Source organism: Stylophora pistillata, chromosome 12 (genome assembly GCF_964205215.1).
Source record: "Stylophora pistillata chromosome 12, jaStyPist1.2, whole genome shotgun sequence".
Classification (NCBI taxonomy): Eukaryota; Metazoa; Cnidaria; class Anthozoa; order Scleractinia; family Pocilloporidae; genus Stylophora; species Stylophora pistillata.
In genome coordinates, this window is record NC_142530.1 from 5429007 (window position 1) to 5453044 (window position 24038).

General features: G+C 40.1%; 1 protein-coding gene across 15 annotated transcripts in view; it reads right to left on the reverse strand.

The window, feature by feature from the left end:
* LOC148718519 (uncharacterized) overlaps nt 1–24038 on the reverse strand; it is a 677830-nt gene that overhangs the window by 105866 nt on the left and 547926 nt on the right. For all 15 annotated transcript variants that reach the window (XM_088740223.1, XM_088740224.1, XM_088740239.1 and 12 more), the window contains one exon: nt 13286–13306. In XM_088740223.1, coding sequence (XP_088596349.1) covers nt 13286–13306 — 21 coding nt within the window. The remainder of the gene's footprint in view (nt 1–13285; nt 13307–24038) is intronic.

The following is a 24038-nucleotide window of genomic DNA, read 5'->3' on the forward strand; positions in this document are numbered from 1 at the left end:
AAAAAAGGAGAAATTACGATAGAGCATTATAGGAAATACAGTTCCCCGCTAGTTTAATTTAATGAGAACACCTCAAATCAGAAGAGCCTGCATTACCACTGATTAGCCAATTGTAATTGGAAGTATTCAGATTTTACGTAAAAAGGACGTTAATGTTTAGCAGGATCCGCGGATAAATGTCTTCTTTTCAAATTCGCCAGTGTAAATAAACTCAATCTTATTCATTTCTAAATTAATCGGCATTTCTCATATATGATTTTCAAACATAGTTATTCGTGTATAAACTATAAGGCTATGCTTGTAAATAGGGAGGGGTTCTGTAAGCATTGTCTCCCTTTTCCCTTAAATATTAACACTTAAACGACGACGAGCGTATAAGCAGGTTCAATGACTGTTTTAATAGTCATTTTAACGGTAAAAAATTGACAGTGGGCGAGACCTTTGAAATGAATAACACTCTTGGGTAATTTGGTAAGATCAACTAAGTTGAAATTGCAAACTGGCCACCGCAGAGCGTTAAAACGCTGATGTTTCGAGATTACTGAATTACTTTTCACCGCAATAATTATTTCGAGTGTTTATAAACTCGCTCTCATTTTCATTTCTTAATTAATCCGCATTTAACATGCATAATTTCCATATACAGTTATTTGTATATTAACAAAAAGGAGACTCTCTGCTTCCGGAAATTAAAAATATAAAAAATAAAAATAACAAGAGAAAACTATAATCATATCTACTACGATTCATTACCATGCACTCTCTCCACAAACTAAAATATCGCTCACATACCGCCGATATATCGCGATAACCGAGATATTCGGCGATTATCCTTTGCATTACTTTTGCACAGTATTGTATGATGTAATAGGATCAAATTTAAATAGCTGTATTGTAAGCTTCTGGTATGTTCCGGAAAACCGTTCGTAAATACATATGAGAACTTTGTCGTGTACTTGGAGTAGTTCTTGCTGTCGGGAGTGACCGACTGTTTGGAAAGCTATACCAAGAGAGAGGACTGCGTGGAAGATCATAAATTTCAAGGAAGTTTGGAGAAAACTCTGAGTAAGATATGAATCATCTCAATCCCCTACTGATATTGCTGAGCATTGCTGAACATTTCAATTATTTTTATTTTTATTTAATATTTGCGTTGTTAAATAGCCATTTGCTTGACTACGCATGGAGAAGCATTGTGTATTACTCACTTGTTGCACTCGTCTTCTGGGTATGAGCCGTGGATGGTTTTCGAGTTCTTTTCAAACGTGATCGGCCGTCGATCGATCAAGGACTTTTAAAAGGTTTTACGATCGGCCGTCGATCGGTCAACGGACTTTGTTTGACTTGTTGCGATGCATGTGAGCGAGTGAATAATGATAACGCTTTTCCACGTGTACTGAAACAGATATCTTGGGAGCCAATAGCTATTCATTAACTACTGAACGTTAAATAAAAATCTTTTACAGTAGGTTTATACTGACTCTACTAGGTAAAAGCCTTACATGGTTTTCAAAATCTTTTTTTTTTTGAGACACGATCAGCCGTCGAGGAAATTAGAGATTGGGGAGAGTGAAACGAACAATTTCAAAAGATATTAATCTACGAACACTCGTGAACACATAAAAAGTAAAATTTTAATCCCATAGTCATTTGTAATTATAATTATTTTGGACGTTGGCGAACTGACATTAGAAGTAGGCGAATCGACCTCATATGTTGGCGAACTGACGTTGACGAACTGACACGTTGGTGAATCGACCGTTTACCTTTTGAGGTACCGTATCGATAATAATTGATTGTGGACTAAACGATGAAAAGTTTAGTTCAATTTTGGTCACATTTTTGGAGGGACTAAGCTAACTACATCGATGCCAAATGTAATGGCTAAGCACAGCCTGATTTAACGCATGAAAATGGATCGATATAATAGCCGATAGCTTTCACTGAAATTCTTTCGATAAACAAACCTTCAAATAAAACATTTGATACCGAGGTTAAATAAAAATAAATCATCTCACTAATCTACTAATTTTACAGAAACCTCTCGTGCACAGGAGAAAAAAAACAAAAACCTGGCTAAATTTCTATCACCAAAACATCATGTGCAACATTCCGAACATGCATACAAAGACATGTATTAAAGATCGACTCAACATAGTCGCTTCACCTATTTCAAATTCCTGAACACACATCACACGTAGGAAACCTGCGCATAAAAGAGGGCGGGGGGGAGGGATAGACGAGGGTCACTTGAAACCCACTCTAATTAATCTTTGACGTTCACAAAAGGTACAAAGTACAGTAAAACCAGGAACCAACACCATGCTTTTCCTTGAGCTGCAACACGACAAAGGCTCGAGCAAATGAAATTTGTGTGATAAATGAAATCCTAAGAGTGCGAAATGGGTTCCCCACGGAAGCCCTTCGACCAGTCACGATTAGCGCGTAGTTAATTTATAACTTGACTCGTGACTATGTGAGCTGGAGTAGACTATTTCCCGCGAGCGTTCAGTGAAAATGCCTTAACATAGGCTAACCATAGGAGTCAAACGCTCCAAATAATGGCTCCTGTCACAGCCTACTATCTTTGTGTTCATTCCATCTCGGGAAGGTAAAAGATTTTCCTCTTATTCTCTCTCTTAAGTAACGAGGAGTTGCTATAAACTAATCATATCGAAAGCACGATTCGATGTAAGGTTGAGAGACTTTATATGGCCATCAAAAGGTCAAATTACCTCTGAAGGAAGACACCAAAAAATCTGTGGCACTAAGTTAAGACTACAGCTTGAAATATATATAGTGCCGCACGCTCGAAATACCTGGAAACATTAAGAAGAAGGCAACGCTTCTAATGGATCTGCGTACGTTAAAGATGAACCTAGTTCAAGTGACCACTTCTTACAGGAAACATTTCTCTTGATCACAGGATATACTGGACCTGTCTTAATTGCAACGCAATGTTACTTGCTTCTTCAAATTCGTGCACTCACTTTGAAATTTACCTTATCGCTTATAAACTCATCGAAAGGATACAGACTGGCCAGGTGTAAAGGAAAGGAATTAATAGTCAGCCTACTCTGTGGAGCAAAGTTGTCCATTTTGGCTCAGTGAGCATCTATGAACCTCAGGGAAGCTACGTACACAACGACAGAGGGGTCTGGGTGAGTCACTTCGACCACTTCACCTCTCCCTCTTCAAAAAGCCTAAGGGACTTAAGTCACTCAGCGACTCAGTGTATTTTAAGTATCATTTGAATGTGAGACTGACTGATCCGTGGTAAGTTCACGTAAGCTGGACTTTCAAACTAAAGTTTGACTGGTCCGAAAATAAAATAACTAACAATCAGCGAGTTTCTAGTGTACATAGTCAGCAGAGTCACCTCATCGATTTTATATTTCCTTAGCGCCTATCACAAAAATTAACTCCACGAACGTAGGGATAGAGGATATGCATTCAATATGTATATGTACGTAATTTAAGGAATCGAACGCTCCTAAATAATCTTTACATCTATAGTGATAAAATGAGTATTTCAGCAACGGCAATTGTTTGTTTGGTGTCCTGTGGAAATCCGGGACTATACACAGTGGGTGTATAGTCCCGGATGAGTTCGATAGGTGACGGTGTGTTGTTCGAGTTTTTGACCTTAGTGGCTTCTAGGAATATAACATTGGGGACGAGGATGGTCCAGATATGAGTGAGAAGCACTTACCACCGTTGTATTTCTCCGGACCAGCTCCGCAAGTCGCGGACAGATGGCGTAAATGGAAGCGCGCGTTCGAATATTATGCCGAAGGAAAGGGCATGGACAATGCTCGTAAGAAGACGTCTCAAGTTCCATTTCGCCGGTATGGAGGTGCAAGACATATTCGAAGACTTTCAAGATCCTGGTCCTATCCCAGCGGAGGGTTATAACGCTTAGAAGGTCGCTATTCGCAATCTGGATTTCTACTTTCGCGTCGAGGAGAATATACCTTACGAGCGCCATGTTTTTTGCCAGCTGTCACTGCAGGAGGGGGAGACCGCTGACCAGTTTATGGTACGCCTAAGAAAACAAGCTAGGCATTGCAATTTCGGAACGAGTTTGAACGACAACTTGAGGGATCAGCTGATCGAGTAGTTAACGGATTTTGAGCTGAAGAGGGCATTGTTGGAACACAGGAATATTACACTGGAAGAAGCCTTAGATAAAGCTCGTGCTTGGGAAGCGACTGGGAGACAAGCAACAAACATGACTGTGAACCCAGTGGTAATGAAGGAGACACCGTCAATGCAATCAAGACGAGACAAGGACAAAGAGATGATAAAGCCAGAAAGTGCTACAATTGTGGAAGAGAGGGCCATCTGCCCATTGTTAGGAGTTGTCCAGCAAAAGGAGAGAAATGTGCAAAATGTGGGAGGTATGGTCATTTTGCTTTGTGTTGTAAGGCACAGAGTGGTAATTATGCAACTGGAGGTAAACCGGATCAACCAAGGAGGGATTTTGATAGACACCAGTCTTACGATGCTAACTTCGTGGGCGATCAGAACGCATCTGACAGCGAGGAGAACTGTGCTTTTCCATTTGCAGTTACAGAGAATCAAGGAGAAACATGCAATGCAACCCGTCTCAAAGAACCAGTGCTGAAATTGAATATTAATGGCATTACAACAAGAGTACTCATTGATTCAGGGTCAGTAAGTAACCTCATAGGAATGGAAGAATATGAAGAACTTAAGGCCCAAGGCCTTAACGCGAAGATGGAGGATTGCCACAAGCTGTTGTATGCGTATGGCGGGAGAGAGTTGGAAGTGATTGGCCACGTTAAAGTTGAGATCCCGGCAGGTGATAACAGGATAGGTTCGCACTTAGTAGTCACTAAGAGTGGACGGTGTCTGCTTGGCCACGAAACCTCACAAGCTCTGGGTTTGCTTCGTAATAGTTCGAGCGTCAGCAGTGAATTTGTGGAATGCAATGTCGTTGGCGAGAACTTAGCGCTAGTTCTTCAGGCTAAGTATCCAACAGTGTTTGTTGGCGTCGGCAAGCCGAAAGACTACAAACTGAAACTACACGTCGACTCAAAGGTGACACCAGTAGCTAAGAAACCAAGGCGTGTCCCATTTGCACGGGGAGAGAAAGTAACTGCGAAAGTTGAAGACCTCATTGCTAAGGATATAGTGGAGCGAGTAAATGGGCCGACGTCATAGGTTAGTCCTGTGGTGATTGCGCCAAAGGCATCAGGGGATATCCGATTGTGCGTAGATATGAGGAAGGCAAATTAAGCTATCATTCGTGAAAGGATACCCATCCCGACGGTGGACGAGGTGTTGGAAAATCTCAATGGCAGTGCAGTGTTTTCAAAATTGGATCTTTGTCTGGGATTCCACCAGATTGAACTAGATGAGGACTCCAGAGATATAACCACATTTGCCACACATGATTGGTTATTCAGAAACAAGAGGCTGAGTTTCGGAGTAAACTCAGCACCTAAGAAGTATCAGCAGATAATAAGACAAGTGGTCTCTGATATCGGTGGGGTTCAGAACATTGCCGATGACTTGATAGTGCATGGCAAGAATAATGAGGAGCATGACAGGCATCTTCATAAAGTATTGCAGCGATTAGAGGAGAAGAATCTCACCCTCAACCCTCAGAAGTGTCATTAGCCTTTATCGCATTTACGCCCACTGTACGAGAGCTCAGCGGACTTTGAAGTTTCGAAACGAGGCTCTTGGGTCACACAGGTAAAACTTTCAAGTAAAATCGAAGCAAACGGCTACGTTTGGAGGCATTTTTATGCATTTTCTTAAGGATACAGCGTGTTCTCGTCATGGTTAGACATTGTATTGCGTACGGGTGCAACAGTCTATTCAGTGAATCGGCAACTGACGAGATCCACAAGATTAGGATCGAAACCGCGGTCTTGCCAAAGAAATTCAACTATCAAACTAGAGGCGAACAAAACGCACATAAAAAACCTCTCAAATAAAGAATTTACGAACGACCGGATTAATTTACTGGCAAAAGGGCTCAAATTCATTTCAACACCCGCTACAAAACAAAAACAGATCAGACAACAACTATTGTGTGACTTTGATCAGTTTGCAAGGAGAATGCGTCTGATTTACATATTCCTAGGGGAGGACAAAAATACCCATCCCTGCCACGTCAAATCTACATGGATACCACCAATACAAAAATCAGTAGCCCTTGAAAGCTATTAGAAGAGATTAAAAAGTGACCTTTCAGAAATTACAAAGCGAAAAGATAATTTGCTTCCGGCCGAACACAAGGCGCTGAGGGCCTTAAAACCTGACTCTGAGTTAAACCTTAAGAGAGTGTCTCTGTAAAAGCGGTCCGGTCGATTTTGCTTGACACACAGATTTCCCTCATTTCTTGTGTGTTGTAAGAAATTCTTGTGCCTATACTAAAACCACAATCCGTTTGATCGGATCTCTTTATTTTTCAGAGTTTTACGGAAATAAAATTTCACTCGTGCGAAGGCATGTCGTGACACTTTTCAAGACTTAAATTTTAGACAACTTTGGAGGGCAATTTAAAAAAAATACGGAACTCAGAAAAAAAACAAATACCCCAGCCATGCATATTAACACTATTTTATCCATCGAGGCGACTTTCGTAAACATCACATTTCAATCAAGCAAACAAGAAGACTTGAATGACACCTTATCGGTTTGCCTAAGTTACAGATACGAAAATCGATCAAATTCAAGGTAAATTTTTGAAAAAGTGAGGCGTTATTAACTTATCCAACTAACCTAGCTAGGAAGTAGATGCCATAGAAATGGTAACTACAGAAAAAAACTTTGCGGCCCGACCTTTGCGAAAACTTTATAACTCCGCGAACTTACCTGATTTTTGGCAATCTCCAGCTTCGACCGCCATTTTGAGGGACTTGTCAACATGAAGCGTTGCAGAAATAAATCGAGCAGGTAGCTCTAAAACCGTCAGAAATACCAACGGAAGCAATTCGGATGAACTTTACTTTCAATTCAAGCAGCAAAATTTGAAATTATTCGTTAAACTTACCATTCCTACATCCCCATGCAACCATTTCTTCCAACAATTCAAACACTACAACTAGTGTTCAAATTCCCTTAGTCAGTCCACCATAAGAAATAACCGGTGCCACCCAAGCTTCGACTCGAATGTGAAGTACGAATCAAATAACACAACAGCTTCATCTTCGAGGCAATATCTTGCTGGTATTTTGATTTTCTGATCGACAAGAACAGCGTTCAGGAAGTGATCGCCATGTTTACCTTGTAAGAGGACCGCTGACCATCCGCTAAGTAAAAACGGAACGGCGCGGGGTGGGGTGGGTGGGGGCTTATCGTCATAAGTTACTTGAAGACATGCTCAAAAAACTTTAGGACTCTCAGTCTAAACAGTGAAGGGATGCTTCGTGGTACAGACTACTTTTATTTTATTCTCATAACTTTTTCCTTTAAATTAGATCTGGTATTAATTAATAGAGTTATCGATGTATTTTTAACCGAGGTACCCATATTACTTTTTGCTTGTCTTCTGTGGAATAAAGTAAGATGTCTTTTTACCAGAACCTTTTATTTATGCCCCATTTGCAAGGAAAGAACACTGTACTTAGAATGTTTGTTCTAAGTCAATTTTGCTGTTCCCAAGAATGTATGCAGCATCATTGCTTTATACAAAGCTGACTCTAAAATATGATTTTCCGTAACAGTAACCAATGTCACTTACGTATGGTGTTAATAAAAGTAGCAATGTACAGTTTTTAGTGTTTTCCACTCATAAGCTCGACATAAAATTGTCAAGTGAACCATGTTAGTTTCAGCTCGTACCTTTATTCGATCTGACCCTTTTCTTTTCATTTTCAAATTTACCATACATTTTTTTTCATACGACAACGACTAAGAGTTTTAGAAGTAAACTGATTTTTTGGTGTAGCACGCTTGTATATACAAAGGCATGAAAAAGGCCGGCTAAATAAGCTCCTCTCCCTGCTCCTAATTCTTTGGTTGCTTTCGCCCCACGCTTCTGCACGACTCCCTGTTGGCTAAAAAGAAATTTGAAAGACTGCTATGGAAGACACCTTTTCTTTTTCATCTCAGTTACCTTCTACAATTCTTTATAAGTATGTAAAGATATAAAAAACACAAAGGTTTTCTACAAGAAAACTGTTTTTTTCTTTGTGTGTGTGTGTGTACCACGCTAAATATATACATATACTTTGTTCTAGCAAAATGGTGGCTATTACAGACAGCAACAAGGTCCATTACATCACTGCTTGATGGTATAACTATCCTTCCACTGAGCACTGGCATTCATGGGTCGTTTCCTTAATTTTTGACATTAGAACAGCTTTGGAATTTCTAGATTTAAATGGGAGCTTGTAGAAACTACAGATTTCCTTAAGCATGGAAACAGTAAAATAGTGAAGTCTCGCTTTCTTTATTTGCCGATCACTTAGCTTTTCGAAGGCTCTTGAAGTTTCCTCAGCTCTTCAGGATCAGAACATACAGGCTGAGAATTTGTTTCCAACGCGATACAAGTTCGGGAGATCTAAGGGAACTCACTTTAACTTTGTATACTCGATACGATTTCAATTTCCGCGCCAAGGGAGCAATTCGTCAGTAGTTTGCGGGTTACGCTCGTGAGGTAAAGAATGGGTTTGTGACTTTTTCACTCAACTGAAGAGACTCGCGTCACTCATGTGAAATGGTTGAACGGAATACAGACTGCAAGCAGTTTCTTATTTTTCTTAAATATAGTGAGGTGACGCGTATCCTGCGAGAATGGTGAAGCCGCGAGAGGCGTGACTCGTGTGTCGCGTCTTTGCCGCTCCACGCTCTCGGAGTTGAGCAAAGACAACTTTACTACTGATGCGATAAAAGAGGTTCAATGGTTACCTCGATTATCTGAACGCGGTTATTTACATGGTAAAGATTTGTTTATAAATCTATGAACTGATGCCGATCCTATTTGGAACTAAATGTATTTGAAAGAAAAAAAAGAATACCGAGCAAAACAAAAGTTGTTTAGATCTGCAACACAAAGCATGCTTTTGCACAAAGATTGAGAATCGTAATGCATACTATGATACTTTAATGAATATATTCGAATGTTCCCAAAAATCTGATAATCTGCCGCACCCACCCCATACCCTCCTCCTCGTCACTGAGCAGTACTGTTTTCACTTAGCGGCTGGTCAGCTGTTCGTTTATGAGGTAAACATGGCGATCGATATCACTTCGTGATCGCCGTTATTGTCGATCAGAAAATCAAAAAACCAGCGTGATATCGCCTCGAAAATGAAGCAGTTGTGTTATGTGATTCGTACTTCACATTCAAGTCTAAGCTTGGGTGACACAGGTTATTTCTTATGGTGACATCGACGAGGGGAATTGGAACACTAGTTGTAGTGCTTGACTTGTCGGAAGAAATGGACGCATGGGAATGTAGGAATGGTAAGTTTAACAAACAATTGCAAATTTTACCGCTTGAATTGAAAGAAAAGTTAATTTAAATTGCTTCCGTATGTATTTCTGACGGTTTTAGATCTAACTGCTCGATTTATATCTGCAACCCTTAGTGTTGACGAGTCCCTCAAAATGGCGGCCAAAGCTGAAGACTGCCGAGAATCAGGTAAGTTCGCGGAGTTATAAAGTTTTCACAAAGGTCGGGCCGCAAAGTTTTTTCTGTAGTTACCATTTCTATGGCATCTACTTCCTAGCTGTGTTAGTTGGATCAGTTAAGAACGCCTCACTTTTTCAAAAATTTACCTTGAATTTGATCGGTTTTCGCGTGTGTGACTTAAGCGAACGAATAAGTTGTCATTGAAGTCTTCTTGTTTCCTTGATTGAAATGTGATGTTCACGAAATTCACCTCGATGGATAAGATAGAGTTAATATACATGGCTGGGGTATTTGTTTTTTGCTAAGTTCCGTAGTTTTTTTTTAAATTGCCCTCCAAAGTTGTCTCAAATTAAAGTCTTGAAGAGTGTCACGATAGGCCTTTGCTCGAGTGAAATTTAATTTCCGTAAAACTCTGAAAAATAGAGATCCGATCAAACGGATTGTGGTTTTAGTATAGTCACACAAATGTCTTACAACACACAAGAAATGAGGGAAATTTTTGTCTCAAGCAAAATCGACCGGACCGCTCTTACAGAGACAGCCTCTTAAAAAGGCCGATAAAGGAAAAACAACCGTAGTCATGAATAAACGCCACAAAATTTTGCCGTTCCTTTCCGAAATGACAGCCATTCTTTCAATCTTCCTTTCGTCATGCCAGGACTAAGAATTTTAACCTTTTCCTCGGCAGAAAAATACGCAGATTCCAAAGTTATATGGTCAGACATGGAGTGTTTCTGGTGTTTCTCGAGAAACGTTGACCCGATAGCCTCGTCCTGAAACTGTAACTCCGCGGACCCTTTGCACTGCAGACACAAATGCGATAAGGGCTATTCAGGATGGACAAAGTAGTCTTCGTGGGACTTCTAGTGTCAAAGTACGGTATCGGTCCAACCGAAGAGAAAGTCCGTGCTGTACTTGAATCAAGCCGCCCAACCACACCAACAGAGGTTAGGAGCTTCCTGGGGATGGTCGGCTTCAGTGCACGTTTTGTTCCCAACTTTGCCACCATTGCAGAACCTCTACGAGCGATCTCTAGGCAGGGAGTACCCTTTGTATGGGAGAGTGAGCAAGACGCGTCATTTCAGGAACTGAAACAGCAGTTAGCCAAGGCGCCTGTTCTGGCATACTTTGACAAAGAGGCACATACTCGAGTGATAGCTGATGCAAGTCCGGTGGGGCTAGGTGCAGTGCTAGTCCAGGAGAAGAAAGGTGTGGGCAGAACCGTCTGTTACGCCAGCAGGAGCCTTAGCAGCGTAGAAAGGAGATACAGTCAGATAGAAAAACAAGCGCTCGCACTAGTGTGGACGTGCGAATGGTTCAACGAATACTTGAACGTCTTGCAGACCATTGACTTGGTGACAGATCACGACGCTTTAAAAGGTGATTTACTCCAGAGGATCCAAGCCATCAGCACGCATTGAACGCTGGGTGTTGCGGTTGCAACCATATAGTTACAAGGTATGCTGCGTCGCATCACGAGATAACATTGCTGGTGCCCTGTCACGTCTGACAACGCTCCAAGCATGAGAGAAATGTCGTTATGATGATGAACATGTCCGGATGGTTGCTCTCAAAGCAGTCCCCGTAGCCATTAAGATCCAGGAAATAGAGAGTGCCTCTGCAGAGGATGAAGAGTTACAAGCCGTGCATAATTGCCTTGTTAGTGGAAATTGGGAGAAGGGCGCACGGTCATTTTTGATGGTGCGAACCGAATTGACGTTCATTGGTAAAGTTATACTACGTGTAACACGAGTTGTGATACCCAAAGTGCTGAGATAAAGGGTTTTGGAACTCGCACACGAAGGTCACCAGGGAATCGTCAAAATGAAGGAGAGACTCAGGTCTAAAGTGTGGTGGCCAGGAGTTGACAAGGCTGTGGAAGGGAAGTGCCGGGAGTGTTACGGGTGCCTACTGGTCACAAAGGAGACAATCACTCCGCCTGTTAAAATAACCAGGATGCCAGAGAGGCCATGGCATGATCTAGTACTGGACTTACTTGGGCCTATGCCAACAGGAGAATATCTGCTGGTCTTGGTGAATTTCTTCAGCCGATGGGTAGAAGTTGACAACATTAAATCTACCACTTCTGAGACGATCATCAAGTGTTTAGATAAACAGTTCTCCAGAGATGGGGTACCTAATACCCTGAGAACGGACAACGGACCCAATCTAGTGTCCGCAGAAATGGAAGAATACTTGAATGAAATGGACGTCGAGCATAGATTGACCACATCACTATGGCCTAGCGCAAATGGGGAAGTCGAAAGAAAAAATCGTTCCCTTTTGAAAACACTGAGAGTGGCCCATGCTGAGGAGAGAGAATGGAGAGCTGAATAAGTATCTTCTGGCCTACTGTTCCACTCCGCATGTAACAACTGGCCAGAGCCCAGCACAACTGTTAATCGGGAGGAAATTGTCTACTAAGTTGCCAGAGGTTGCTGATCTAGAAGAATCTGAGGACCCGGGATATGAGCGGGCCAGAGATCGCGATGCAGAAAAAAAAACAAGTTGGGGCTGACCATGCCGACAAGAGGCATCAGGCAGCAGAGAAATGCATACAAAAAGGAGATTTTGTGTTACTGGAGAGGAGGAAGGAGAATAAATTTTCACCACATTACGAGAAAGAGCCATACTAGGCGACAGCACGTCATGGGGATCAAGTCCAGTTAAAGTCACCTCAACGCGTGCAATACAAGCGAAACATTCAGCATGTCAAGCAGTTTGTTACACCAGCTACAGAGCCAAAGGGACCGAGCCCTGCAGAGCCTGCAGAAGTACCTTGTGAACAAGGGTGTGGACAAGGACTCACACCCAGCCCAGAGATGGGAGCCAGTGTACGGCCAGTGGAGGACCGGAGCCCTATCCAGCCACAGCTGCTACCAAGGAGATCAGGGAGACTCACCCGACCTCATGAGGGACTCAGCAACTATGTCACCACCTGATGGTGGTTATGGTTTTCAAGGTACACTGACTTTTATCGCATTGTACTTACAGTTTTCTATTTACCCGATCTGACATTGTTGACATTTTTCATGCTATTCTGTTTGAAATTTATGTCAGGGTTTATGAACTGAGAAAGAGGAAGATGTGGTGTCCTGCGGACATCCGGGACTATACATAGTGGTCAGGTGACCGAGAGAGTATGCGTGTATGTGAAAAAGAGCGGGAGTTCGAAGGGTGACGGTGTGTTGTTCGAGTTATTGACATTAGTGGCTTCTAGGAATATTACAGTTTGTTTGTTTGTGGGTGTGAATGTCTGCTGTTGGTATGATAATCAAGTTCATTCAATATCTGATAGTTAACTACCAAATATGATAACAAGAGAGCTGAATTGTCGCGTTTAAGCTCATGTAACGGATGTATACCACGTTTAAAGGGGAAGGAATTGATAGTCATTTAAAGGGTTTAGTGTTTAACTCTTTAAATATTGTGGTAATGAAAACTTCCACTATTCATTTACACAGATAGTTACCTTCCTCCTGTTTGTTTTTCTCTTTTTTTTTTTTGTTTCTTTTGTTTGTTTGTGAGTGTGTGTGTGTGTTGTTGGTGTGATAATCAAGTTCATTCAATTTAGCAAATACCCATAAAAACTAAGTAGAGCCTTAATTGTGTTACTTGTAAAGCTATGTTAAATGAAGATTTCTATGATTTATTACCACAAATAGTTACCTTCATCTCCGCTGCTAAACTCTGAAAACAAAAAAAAAAGTTAAGAATTACGATCGAGTATGAATATATAAGCCAACTCGTGAATTGGATAAGCCAATGTAATTTACGTGTCGTGAATAGAAATTGACGTTTGATTTCTATACCGCTAAGGTATGAATCGTTCTAAGAAGTGTTGGACTCGGGTAAATGAGCGTTTTGAGGATTGTAATGTGAAATTAAATTGGGCCTCAGACAGAAAATATGGTCTTAGTAGGAGTTAGTGTAAGGTAATCACTGCTCCAAGATATTACCGTAAAGGTTTGTGGAAAGAAAGTTCAAAATAGTGCGGTTTTGTTTATCGAAAAACTATTGTTGCAATGTTCAGCTAAGCATTTACTTGCGATATAAGCATAGAAATAAGCATATAAAAGCTAATATGCGCTGATGGGACACTCGGACATAAGGATAACCATATATGCATAAGATTATTAAAAGGTTGCGTTCTTTTTATTCCTATGCTGTCTAGTGAGTCACGCCGTAGATGGCCTTGTGTTACTGCCACAATCATAGTAACTTTCCCTGTTACGAAGGAGTGGTTGGATCAAATCTTCAGCGCGAAAGTAAATTTTTCGTTTTCCCTAACCACCCGTAACCGCCCGAACCTCGCGATTAGCTCGCGCGAGAACGCTTTTCCCCCTACCTCCCCTACTAAGCAGAATTTTCTCCTCAAAGTTCTTCTATAGTTTGGAAATCAATAAACCAATCAGAATCCGTCGTTTGCACATATATTTTGATGGCTCTAGGGGGTACTAGATGGGCATCATTCTGTGCGTTCATAGTAAGTGATCAAATTTGAAAATATGGCGTCCGCGCGGCCGACCTTCAAAATTTTCCAGTCACATTTTTCGTTCCTTTGCGATCGAGTTAGACCTTGCAACAGGGCCGCGAGCATAGATTTCTAAGGGGACTAGATGCGTAAATTGGACGACCTGTTAGCAGTTGATTGGTAATAAGCTGTAACTGACGCGACAGTGTCAATTCAGTGTTATAGAAAGATCATGCATTTTGACTTAATTGCGTATTGGATCAAATCGACAAATCAATGCGATGAGGTTGGTAATTCTCTTGGTATGAAAACGATTCGTCACAGTCTAACTACCAATATTAGATCAATTTGGGAGCATTTACATGTTATTTTTGTTTTTATTTGTTTGTGTTTTTGTTTTTCCATTCAGGATACTTACACCAAACTGTAACTACGTCATAATGAAAAAACGCAAAAATAAAAAAAGGTAAAAAACAAAATAAACGAGAATTACAGATAACTTTGAAAATCTAATCTTCAACGGGAGAACGATAACCTTCAATTGCTTATGTTATCGTCATATATACTTGAGAAAACAATTTGGAAATGCTTTGTTTTAAACAGACGACAAAAGAGGCGTCTTGCCCACCGTTCATACGCTGTGGCCATGTACCTCATGCATTACCCGACAATTGGCAATCGTCGGGTGATTGCCCTAAGACCGGGCAGTCAGAAATGTTCACAAAGCACTCAATGAAAGTCTCATCAAAATTTTTAGGAGCACCAGATCGCTGATTAAAATGACAGCCGATTTCAAAATTCATAGTTCCGACCTGTCAATCAGCAATGCGGAATCAACCAATCAGAAGGAAGCGTGCGGCATGCTGCCATCTTGTCCCACAACTTTTTTGAAAACATGGAGGCGCGAACGGCGGAGTGTCCAGCCCTTCAGACAATTTGGCGAAAATTCCAGACCAGATTTCGGTTTCCAATCTTCCAGATCATTCTGATCTTTCACAGAAGGTTTTGGAAAAGGGTTTGAACTATTTTATTCAAGGATTTGTTCATGATATTAAGATTTGCCACGCTCCAAACACTGGAGCTAGTGCACCTTCTGGTACAAGAGTTGATGCGAAATGCTGGCGATCAATGAAAAAACACGAAGATCCGCACAAACTGCATCTAGAAATCAACGACAACAAGATATCAGAAGCCGTGTGTACTTGCAAAGTTGGGTAGGTTAAGGTTTTTTCGTTTTTTTAATTTTAATATTGATAATAAAGCACAACATTATTTTCAAACAACAAACATATGAAATACATATATATGAACTGCGGTTATGAAGCGTATATGTGCACGATCCTTCGCAGTAAAGCACTATTTAAGCAATAGTGAAAATCAGACCTGAAAAAAATTCAGGCCTGTACGGGATTCGAACCACTGACCTCTGCGATACTAGTGCAGCGCTCTACCAATTGAGCTACGGGTTTATGTCGGGTTTATGTCGAATTAATATGGAGCTAAATTATGTGTAATATGGAGCTAAATTATATTCATAAAATAGTGCTTTACTGCGAAGGATCGTACACATATACGCTTCATAACCGCAGTTCATATATATGTATTTCATATGTTTGTTGTTTGATTTATCATTTACGGGTTTATGTCGAATTAATTCAATGGCCTCCTCCCAGTTGGCTTGTTAGCTCAATTGGTAGAGCGCTGCACTAGTATCGCAGAGGTCAGTGGTTCGAATCCCGTACAGGCCTGAATTTTTTTCAGGTCTGATTTTCACTATTGCTTAAATAGTGCTTTATTGCGAAGGATCGTGCACATATACGCTTCATAACCGCAGTTCATATATATGTATTTCATATGTTTGTTGTTTGAAAATAATGTTGTGCTTTATTATCAAAATTAAAATTAAAAAAACGAAAAAACCTTAACCTACCCAACTTTGCAAGTACACACGGCTTCTGATATCTTGTTGTCGTTGATTTCTAGATGCAGTTTGTGCGGATCTTCGTGTTTTTTCATTGATCGCCAGCATTTCGCATCAACTCTTGTACCAGAAGGTGCACTAGCTCCAGTGTTTGGAGCGTGGCAAATCTTAATATCATGAACAAATCCTTGAATAAAATAGTTCAAACCCTTTTCCAAAACCTTCTGTGAAAGATCAGAATGATCTGGAAGATTGGAAACCGAAATCTGGTCTGGAATTTTCGCCAAATTGTCTGAAGGGCTGGACACTCCGCCGTTCGCGCCTCCATGTTTTCAAAAAAGTTGTGGGACAAGATGGCAGCATGCCGCACGCTTCCTTCTGATTGGTTGATTCCGCATTGCTGATTGACAGGTCGGAACTATGAATTTGTTGGTTTTTAAGCTAACGAGACTATTCGAAACGAGAGCGTCTCGCAAAAAGATTTTAATCGAGGTAGCCCCAAAACTGGATGAGATGTGTTCAAAGAAGACATGATACTACAAATGGACAATCGAGGACAAAATGTACAGTGGGTATCGAGAGCCAACGAAGCATAAATGTATTTCAACGCCAGGCAAGTGCGATAGATACAACTTGTTACACTAAGTTGCTTAAGTCAATTTAACACAATAGTATGTGCTCTAAGAAAATAAAGGAAAAAGAAACTGAGTGTATTACTGTCTATATTCGCTCTTATCAAACATACGTTCATATCCAATGTGTAGTGCATAGAGTGACGCGATAAATAATAATAAAAAAATACTGAGATTCATTATCATGGATAAAAAATACATTACCTTCTCGAAGTTTTTATTTTATGATGGATTACCAATTTTAACTGAATATGTATTCAGGAACCAAGTGTGAAGTGTATATATATATATATATATATATATATACTGCAGACAGTGTTTCGACCTATGTGGGTCTCATCAGTGCAGTGCAGACACTGGGCCAAGCTCTGGAATAAACCATTGCCTGGGCGCTACACTTGTGGGACCAAGTGCAGACATGTTGCCATGCGAGAGTGCTCAAATCACAACTAAGGTGATATATATATATGATATATATAGATATATATATATATATATCTTATTTGTTGTGTAGTATCGCTGAGTATTTTTACGAGTTGTGCCGTATTTTGACGAGCCCGTTGGGTGAGTCAAAATACAAATGAGGAGTAAAAATACTCAGCGATGCTACACAACAAAACGTCTAATAAGTTATTTATTATCCAACACGCCAAACTGTTATTTCAGTGCGGGCGAATTTCGCGGAGATTTATTTACAGGGAGTGCGTGACAGAAGTATGCGAAGCGGAACGGAATTGGCGCGTTGTCGTGTTGCTGTTTCTATTTTCTTCACTAAAAGAAGAAATTTTCTGGTCATCAAGCTGTTTTTCTTCGTTCGATTCATCTAATAAACTTTGATGAATATTTGCCAGCCATTCTGACTCTTCGTTGTCGGAAATATGATTCAAATTGTCCGCCATTTTTTTTTTTTTTTTTTTTTGTAACTACAATCCAATCCTTCGCTTGCGCGAAGCGAGAAAACTTGTTTAACTGGTACGGCTACGATAGACGAGTACAAATACCGCGTGATATTTGTACTCGTCTATGGCGTTATTTGTACTCTACGAAGTATAGTTGGATAATAATTTAACGTTATTAAATGCTAACAGCAATGTCATTATGGATAATTGCAAAGGATGATCATCCCAGTAAATACTTTCCAGTGCAGTAGCGCTATCTTCGCTGCAACAACGAAACTAATACATTTTAAGATAAATGGAAATCCAAGGACTAAATGTATGGTGCGCATCGACAGACAACGGAACAGAAATACATGTCTGCATTCGTTGACCTTAGAAACCAGGCAAATGCAATAATTACATTTGGGTTGTGGCATTGTAGTGATTTTTTTTCTTTTGCTGCTGTTGTACATTTATATTAATGAGCTTAAATTAGTTTAACTCAATGAAATACGCTCTAAGTAAATTAACAAAAAATAGCACTCATGGGCAAACAAACGGAACAGGAATTTATGTCTGTATTTGTTGGCTTTAGAAACCACGCAAGTGCAATAAATACATTAGGCTGTGTCATTGTACAGTATTTTTAACAATAACAATAACATTTATTATTTGTATTTTCTTATTGCTGTAAGTTGTACTTTTACACTAAGTTGCTTGAATCAGCATAGCACAACATAGCTTGCGCTTTAAGAAAATGAAGACACAGTACACTGAGTGTATCACCGAGTATATTTGCGATAAATGGAAATCCGATGACAATATGTACAGCTTACGCTGTAAAATGAAAAGAGCCAAACTGACCCCAAAAGCCAAATTGGCCCCAGTTTCTCGGGGACCAATTTGGCCCATTAAGGTTCGTTTTGGACTATTTGAGCCAAAACGGGTGGGACAGGCACCATTTCGACCCCTCCAAAATCTGAATTGGCCCCTGTGAATTCTACTTTGGGATTTTTTTTTCAATTTGGCCTCTCAAGAAGCCACGTAGGATTAACCAATTTGGCCCCTGAAGGATGCAATAATTGTAAACACAGTGACTAAGGTCATTAGTTTTTGCTCAACTTTATGCTGTGAACTTTTAAACGATTTAAATTTTTTTATAAAAGCGATTTCCCTCCAAAATTCGTCCTTCTTTTGCGAGTGCGTACACAAACTTGACTCCTCCGCTGATATTTGCTCGTATCTTATCTTGCAGAAAAGGACGGTTTCGACGGTGAATATCTCCTTGGCACTGCTCACGTTGTAGAATAACTAAGGCACTATTTTCCCTTAATAAAAGAGCGACTAAAATTCAAGAAATTGACCTCCAAACTGGTAGGAGCCACCTTAAGACTCCGAAATAATTTGCCATAGTCCTATGAGATCAGGCATTCAATAGATCAGTTAATACGAAACAGTGGGGTCACGAGCGGCATTTAATCCGAAATTAGAGCATTCTAAGATAGCAGTAAGGAGGGATTTATCTCCAAACGGTGACCGTCTCAAGTCAAGGAGCTTTAGCTAAGTAAGCGCGAAAAAAATGACATTTATTACCAAAGGGAATAGATTAATTTATGCAACCTGCGCCGCGTTTTATCATTACCCCGGATGGGTTACATCCGGGACTTACAATAGCAGATACTTAAACATCCGAACATTGTGATTTCGGGCCTCTTTTAGCAAGAGGCATAAAAAAAAAAGACTGAATTCCTACGAACACTTGCACGTGAACCAGAGACTAGCATTTCGCAGCTGTACCCTTCTTGATTTTTCATACTTTGAACATCTTGAGTGCATATTTCTTTTCGCTTAAGTATCGAAGTTGTTCTTTGGTCGTTCTAGTCTCCATTTTTTTGGGCGTGCGTCTATAAGAAAAAATCACTGATGTGTAGCTACTCCTGCCAAATAGGGATCATATATATTTTTTTCAGTCTGCAACTGAAAACTGTTAACTAATGAAAGAAACAATGATCAGTAATCACAGCCTATAATTTTGTGTTCATTCCATCTCTGAGAAGTCACCCGCCATTACTCACTTATTTTTCGAATAATCAATGTTAAACTTCAATGCGCGAAAAAGGGAGCAGAAAAGGTTGTAGAACTTTGCTCTCGTTGTCCCTCTCGTACTACTCATCATATCTGATAAACGATTTGATTTATGTAAGGTTGAGAGATATCAAAAGATCAATTTTCCTCTAAACGGAGACAAAAAAAAGCTTGCGGCAAAAAACTAATGAATACAACGTGATCATATAGCGCCAACGCGCTGAGAATACCTTGCGCTAGAAACCGTCAGAGAGCGTAATGCTTTTAGAGGATCTTCGTACGACAAAGAAGTACCGAGTTAACGTGACCATTTCTCGCGGGAAAAGTTTTCAACCAATCACAAGATCGATTGGACCTACTTTAAATGCCACGCAAGTTACTTGTCTCTTCTAATTCATATAATCACTTCGACTTTTTACCTTATCGATATCCTTCTTCTAAACAGAACAGCCTGTATTGCTACTGGTGGGCCAATAGGAAGAACGTGGACCTTGGACAACAAGGACGTTAATGTTTAGCAGATTTTGCGGAGTTATCGGCATCCATTTCAACTTCACAAGCGTGTATAGACTAGGGAGGCTATGAATGCAGAGAGGCCGCAGCACTCAGTATGGTGGTTAGCCCACGCCTCTCCACCGCACCTGCTTTCAATAGTTACAACAAGAGGCATTTTTCCCTTTTCTCTTAGAACCCACCAAAAACGATGACGAGCAAATAATCAGCTTCTCTGGCTGTTTTTTTTAGTCATTTGAAGGACACGGTGGAAACGCGTTTTGACGACGTCACAGTGGTCAGTGGTCATCAACTTTAGGCTGTCAAGCGCCTCGATATGTTAGTCGAGTGAGTTCGATGACAATATTGGTGTTTTTGCGTGGTTCTGAGTTACAAAAAATCCTTGATACATCTCATTGTTTATTAGGTTTGATCCTTTGAATGTCCACGTCGTAATGAATAGCGGTGTGGTGAAGTCATTTTGTTTGGAGTTGTATGCTGTTTGCTGACTTACGAAGCATGATCGTGGTTCTTCAGTCGCCCTCGTTCAGTCGCCCTCGCCTTCAGAATTGTCAAAAACTGCGATAGCTATCCAGACAAAGTAGCAGATTAGTTCTGTAAGATACTTTTCCGGCGAGTCTAAAGACTGGTTGGATTTTTTAAGGCTAATTAGCATGAAGCGATACAGGTGATTGTTGTGTGAAGAAAATATTCACACTTACTTTGCGCCCACATACGGTGCCTTTTCATTTTGGCAATCATTCGCTTGGATGAGAATTTTGCCTGTATATACTGTTTTTTTTGCCATTCCACCTTTCTGATTCTCTGTGCCTTTAAGAACGGGTGTCCGTAACCAAAATAAGAAAACATTTGTTCATTTCATATAGTTGCAGTTTTATCAACAAGTCAGATATCTCTCATGAACAGAATTAAGCTCGTTTAAGCTCATATGATGGTGAATTTTACAAAGGGAGTTGAAATCGAAAAAATTGTAATTTGTTTGCTGCGCCAAGGCTCGCTAAAGATTCATTACGGCGATCAATCGAAGGCGCTGAAAATATAATATTTGAGACCGTCTAACATGACCGGTTCATTTACAATTTTCGTGTAAGAAGTCTTTCTTGTTATCAGTTGAATGTAGATCTCTCTTACATGTCTTTAGTACGTTCGCCTGTACCTGTAACTACAACTGCTACTTTAATTTCCCAAACAGCTCTATTTGTTTAAACGAAAGCGTTTTCGATGAAACCCACTAGTTTATTTCATTATTATTTATTTATATTTCAGTCATTTGAAACTTTCACAGGCACAACAACCTCCGGCTTTTGCTAATGTCAATTTCAGTGGTTTTTGAGATTAAAGTAAAATACGAATGAGTGATCGTCTTCGTTGCGGTTTTCCTTACTATAATAAGTGGTTTAGTGTCTCTTTTGGTAGTTTCTTTGAAAAGAATGATAATATTTACAGGTTTACTTTCCGCAGTTTTAGTTACAGATTTAAAACTGGCTTAGGAACGATCCTTATGGCAAAATCCCGACCAAGTACGAACCAATCAGACACTCGGATTTAACTGAAGACAACCTTTCCGTAGAAAGATTAACAATTATTTTTCGAGGGTGCTCCGGATATAAGATGATAAGTAAGTAACGAAGCATTTCGTACCTGCACCTTTCTTGATTTTTCATACTTATTATTGTCTTTGAACATCTTGAGTGCGTATTTATTCTAGGTATCGTCTTATACCGCATTGTAAAAGTTGGAGATTGTTCTTTGGTCGTTTCATTCTCCATTTTATTCTTCGTGCGTCCATAAAAAAGGTGGTCAAGTTCGAGTGCAGGTATAGGCTTTCAATTATATGGCTTTTAATCCTATGATAACCGTCTGCATCCTTTAGTTAAAACTTTTCTTTCTGTTTATAAAATGTAACCAATCCTTGAGCTGCAACACAACGAAGGGACGGGCTGATGAAATTTCGTAAAAAAAGAAAGAGGATGCAAAAGCTAAAGTATTTCACATGCTCGCTGCCGGAAAAAAATTAATATATAAACCACACAGCCTTTTTTTCCGGGAATGTAAAACATTGCAGTCTCAAGGTAAACCAAGTGTTTTTTTTTCTTAGATACGAAAAAATCACTGATATGTAGCTAATCCCGCCGATTACGGATACTTCTTCTTTCGGTCTGCAACCGTCTGCGATCGAAATCTGTCAGCTATTGAAAGAAGAAATTATTACAGGCTTTCATTTTTTTTTCATTCCCTCCCAGAAAAGTCAATGGCCATTTCTCCCCTATTTTTCTAATAATCCATGTTAAACTTACATCTGCGAAAAAGGGAGAAAAAGGTAGACGATTTTTTTTCTCTTGTTGCCTCCTTAAAGTAACGAGGAGTTGCTATATATCTATTACACGATTTGATGTTAGGTTTAGAGATATTACATGGCCATCAAAAAATCCATTTACTTCTGAGGGAGTCAGAAAAACATTTGAGGAAAAAATAGTCAATATAACCTGAAAATATAGTGCCAATACGCTCAAAATACCTGGCACCAGAAGCATTATCTAGAAGGTAACGCTTTCCGGGATATGCGTAAGCTATAGAAGGAGCGAGTTAACGCTATGAAAGCTGCATGTGGCTATTCGCTTTGCATTAGAAGAGGCAGGATGTACTTCCTGAGCTTTGTTGTATATTTGTGTTGTGCTTTGCTACTTAAATGTGTTTCAAATTTTATTTTGTACTAATCCGCTTGAAAAGAGAAGGCTTGTGAAATTACCATAAAACAATTCATGTGTCAGTGGAAACTAGAAAATTTCGCTCCTGATTTTATCATAGCAACAGTACAACTATATCTATCACAATTGAATAAAGGAGGTGCGTTTCTAAACAAAATGTGGTGCTGCGTCGGTAGAGGAGTATAACAGGGTAATTAGCCATTTTCTAAACGAGCGGCGGTCTGGGTACGATTTGCCACCATAAAGGCTCTTGGGATCGTTTGGAGGGACAACGTGAAGGTAAACAAACATGGCGCACTATAACTTCTGTATTCCAGGCTGCACGAACAGTTACAGAAATGCACCTAACCTTCAGTATTATAGAATTTCTAAAGATCGTGATATACGTAGAAAGTACGTGGTTCTTATGAGGTACGAGACGCTGAAATTAGACTCTACGAGTACGCAGATTTACTCAGCTCATTTCGATGGGGGAGAGTAACTTAGCAGAACACACTTGCCTTCAACTTTTCCAAGGACAAAACCGACAGCTCCAAATAGAGAACTCAAGAGGGCCAGTTTCAAAGATGCGCAGAAGATGGAGCAAACCAAAAAAAGAAAAACAACACTTGCTCAAATTGCTCAAATTACCACTGTTGTAATTTGCTGTTCACTTCTTTCATGTTGTTGTTTTCGTTCTCCGACTGCTGGATCTCTCCCTTTAACTTAACAATTTCTTTTTCACTTGTTTGTATTCTGTTATATAAACTGTTTAGTCGGTCACCAGTAATTAATGTTTGTATTTCCACACTGGTACTGGTGCCAGCATTAACATAATTATTTTCCGACTGTTCTTCAAATCTAAAGTTCGCTTCCAGTGGTAACTGAGCAAGTGTTGTTTTTCTTTTTTTGGTTTGCTCCATTTTCTGCGTATCTTCAAAACTGGCCCTCTTGAGTTCTCTACGTGGAGCTGTCGGTTTTGTCCATGGAAACCTTGAAGGCAAGCGTGTTCTGCTAAGTTTTTCTCCTCCATCAAAATGAGCTGAGCAAATCCCCGTACTCGTAGAGTCTAATTTCAGCGTCTCGTTCCTCATAAGAACCACGTACTTTCTACGTATATAAGGGTCTTTAGGAATTCTATAATACTGAAGGTTAGGTGCATTTCTGTAACTATTAGTGCAGCCTGGAATACAGCAGTTATAGTGCGCCATGTTAGTTTACCTTCACGTTGT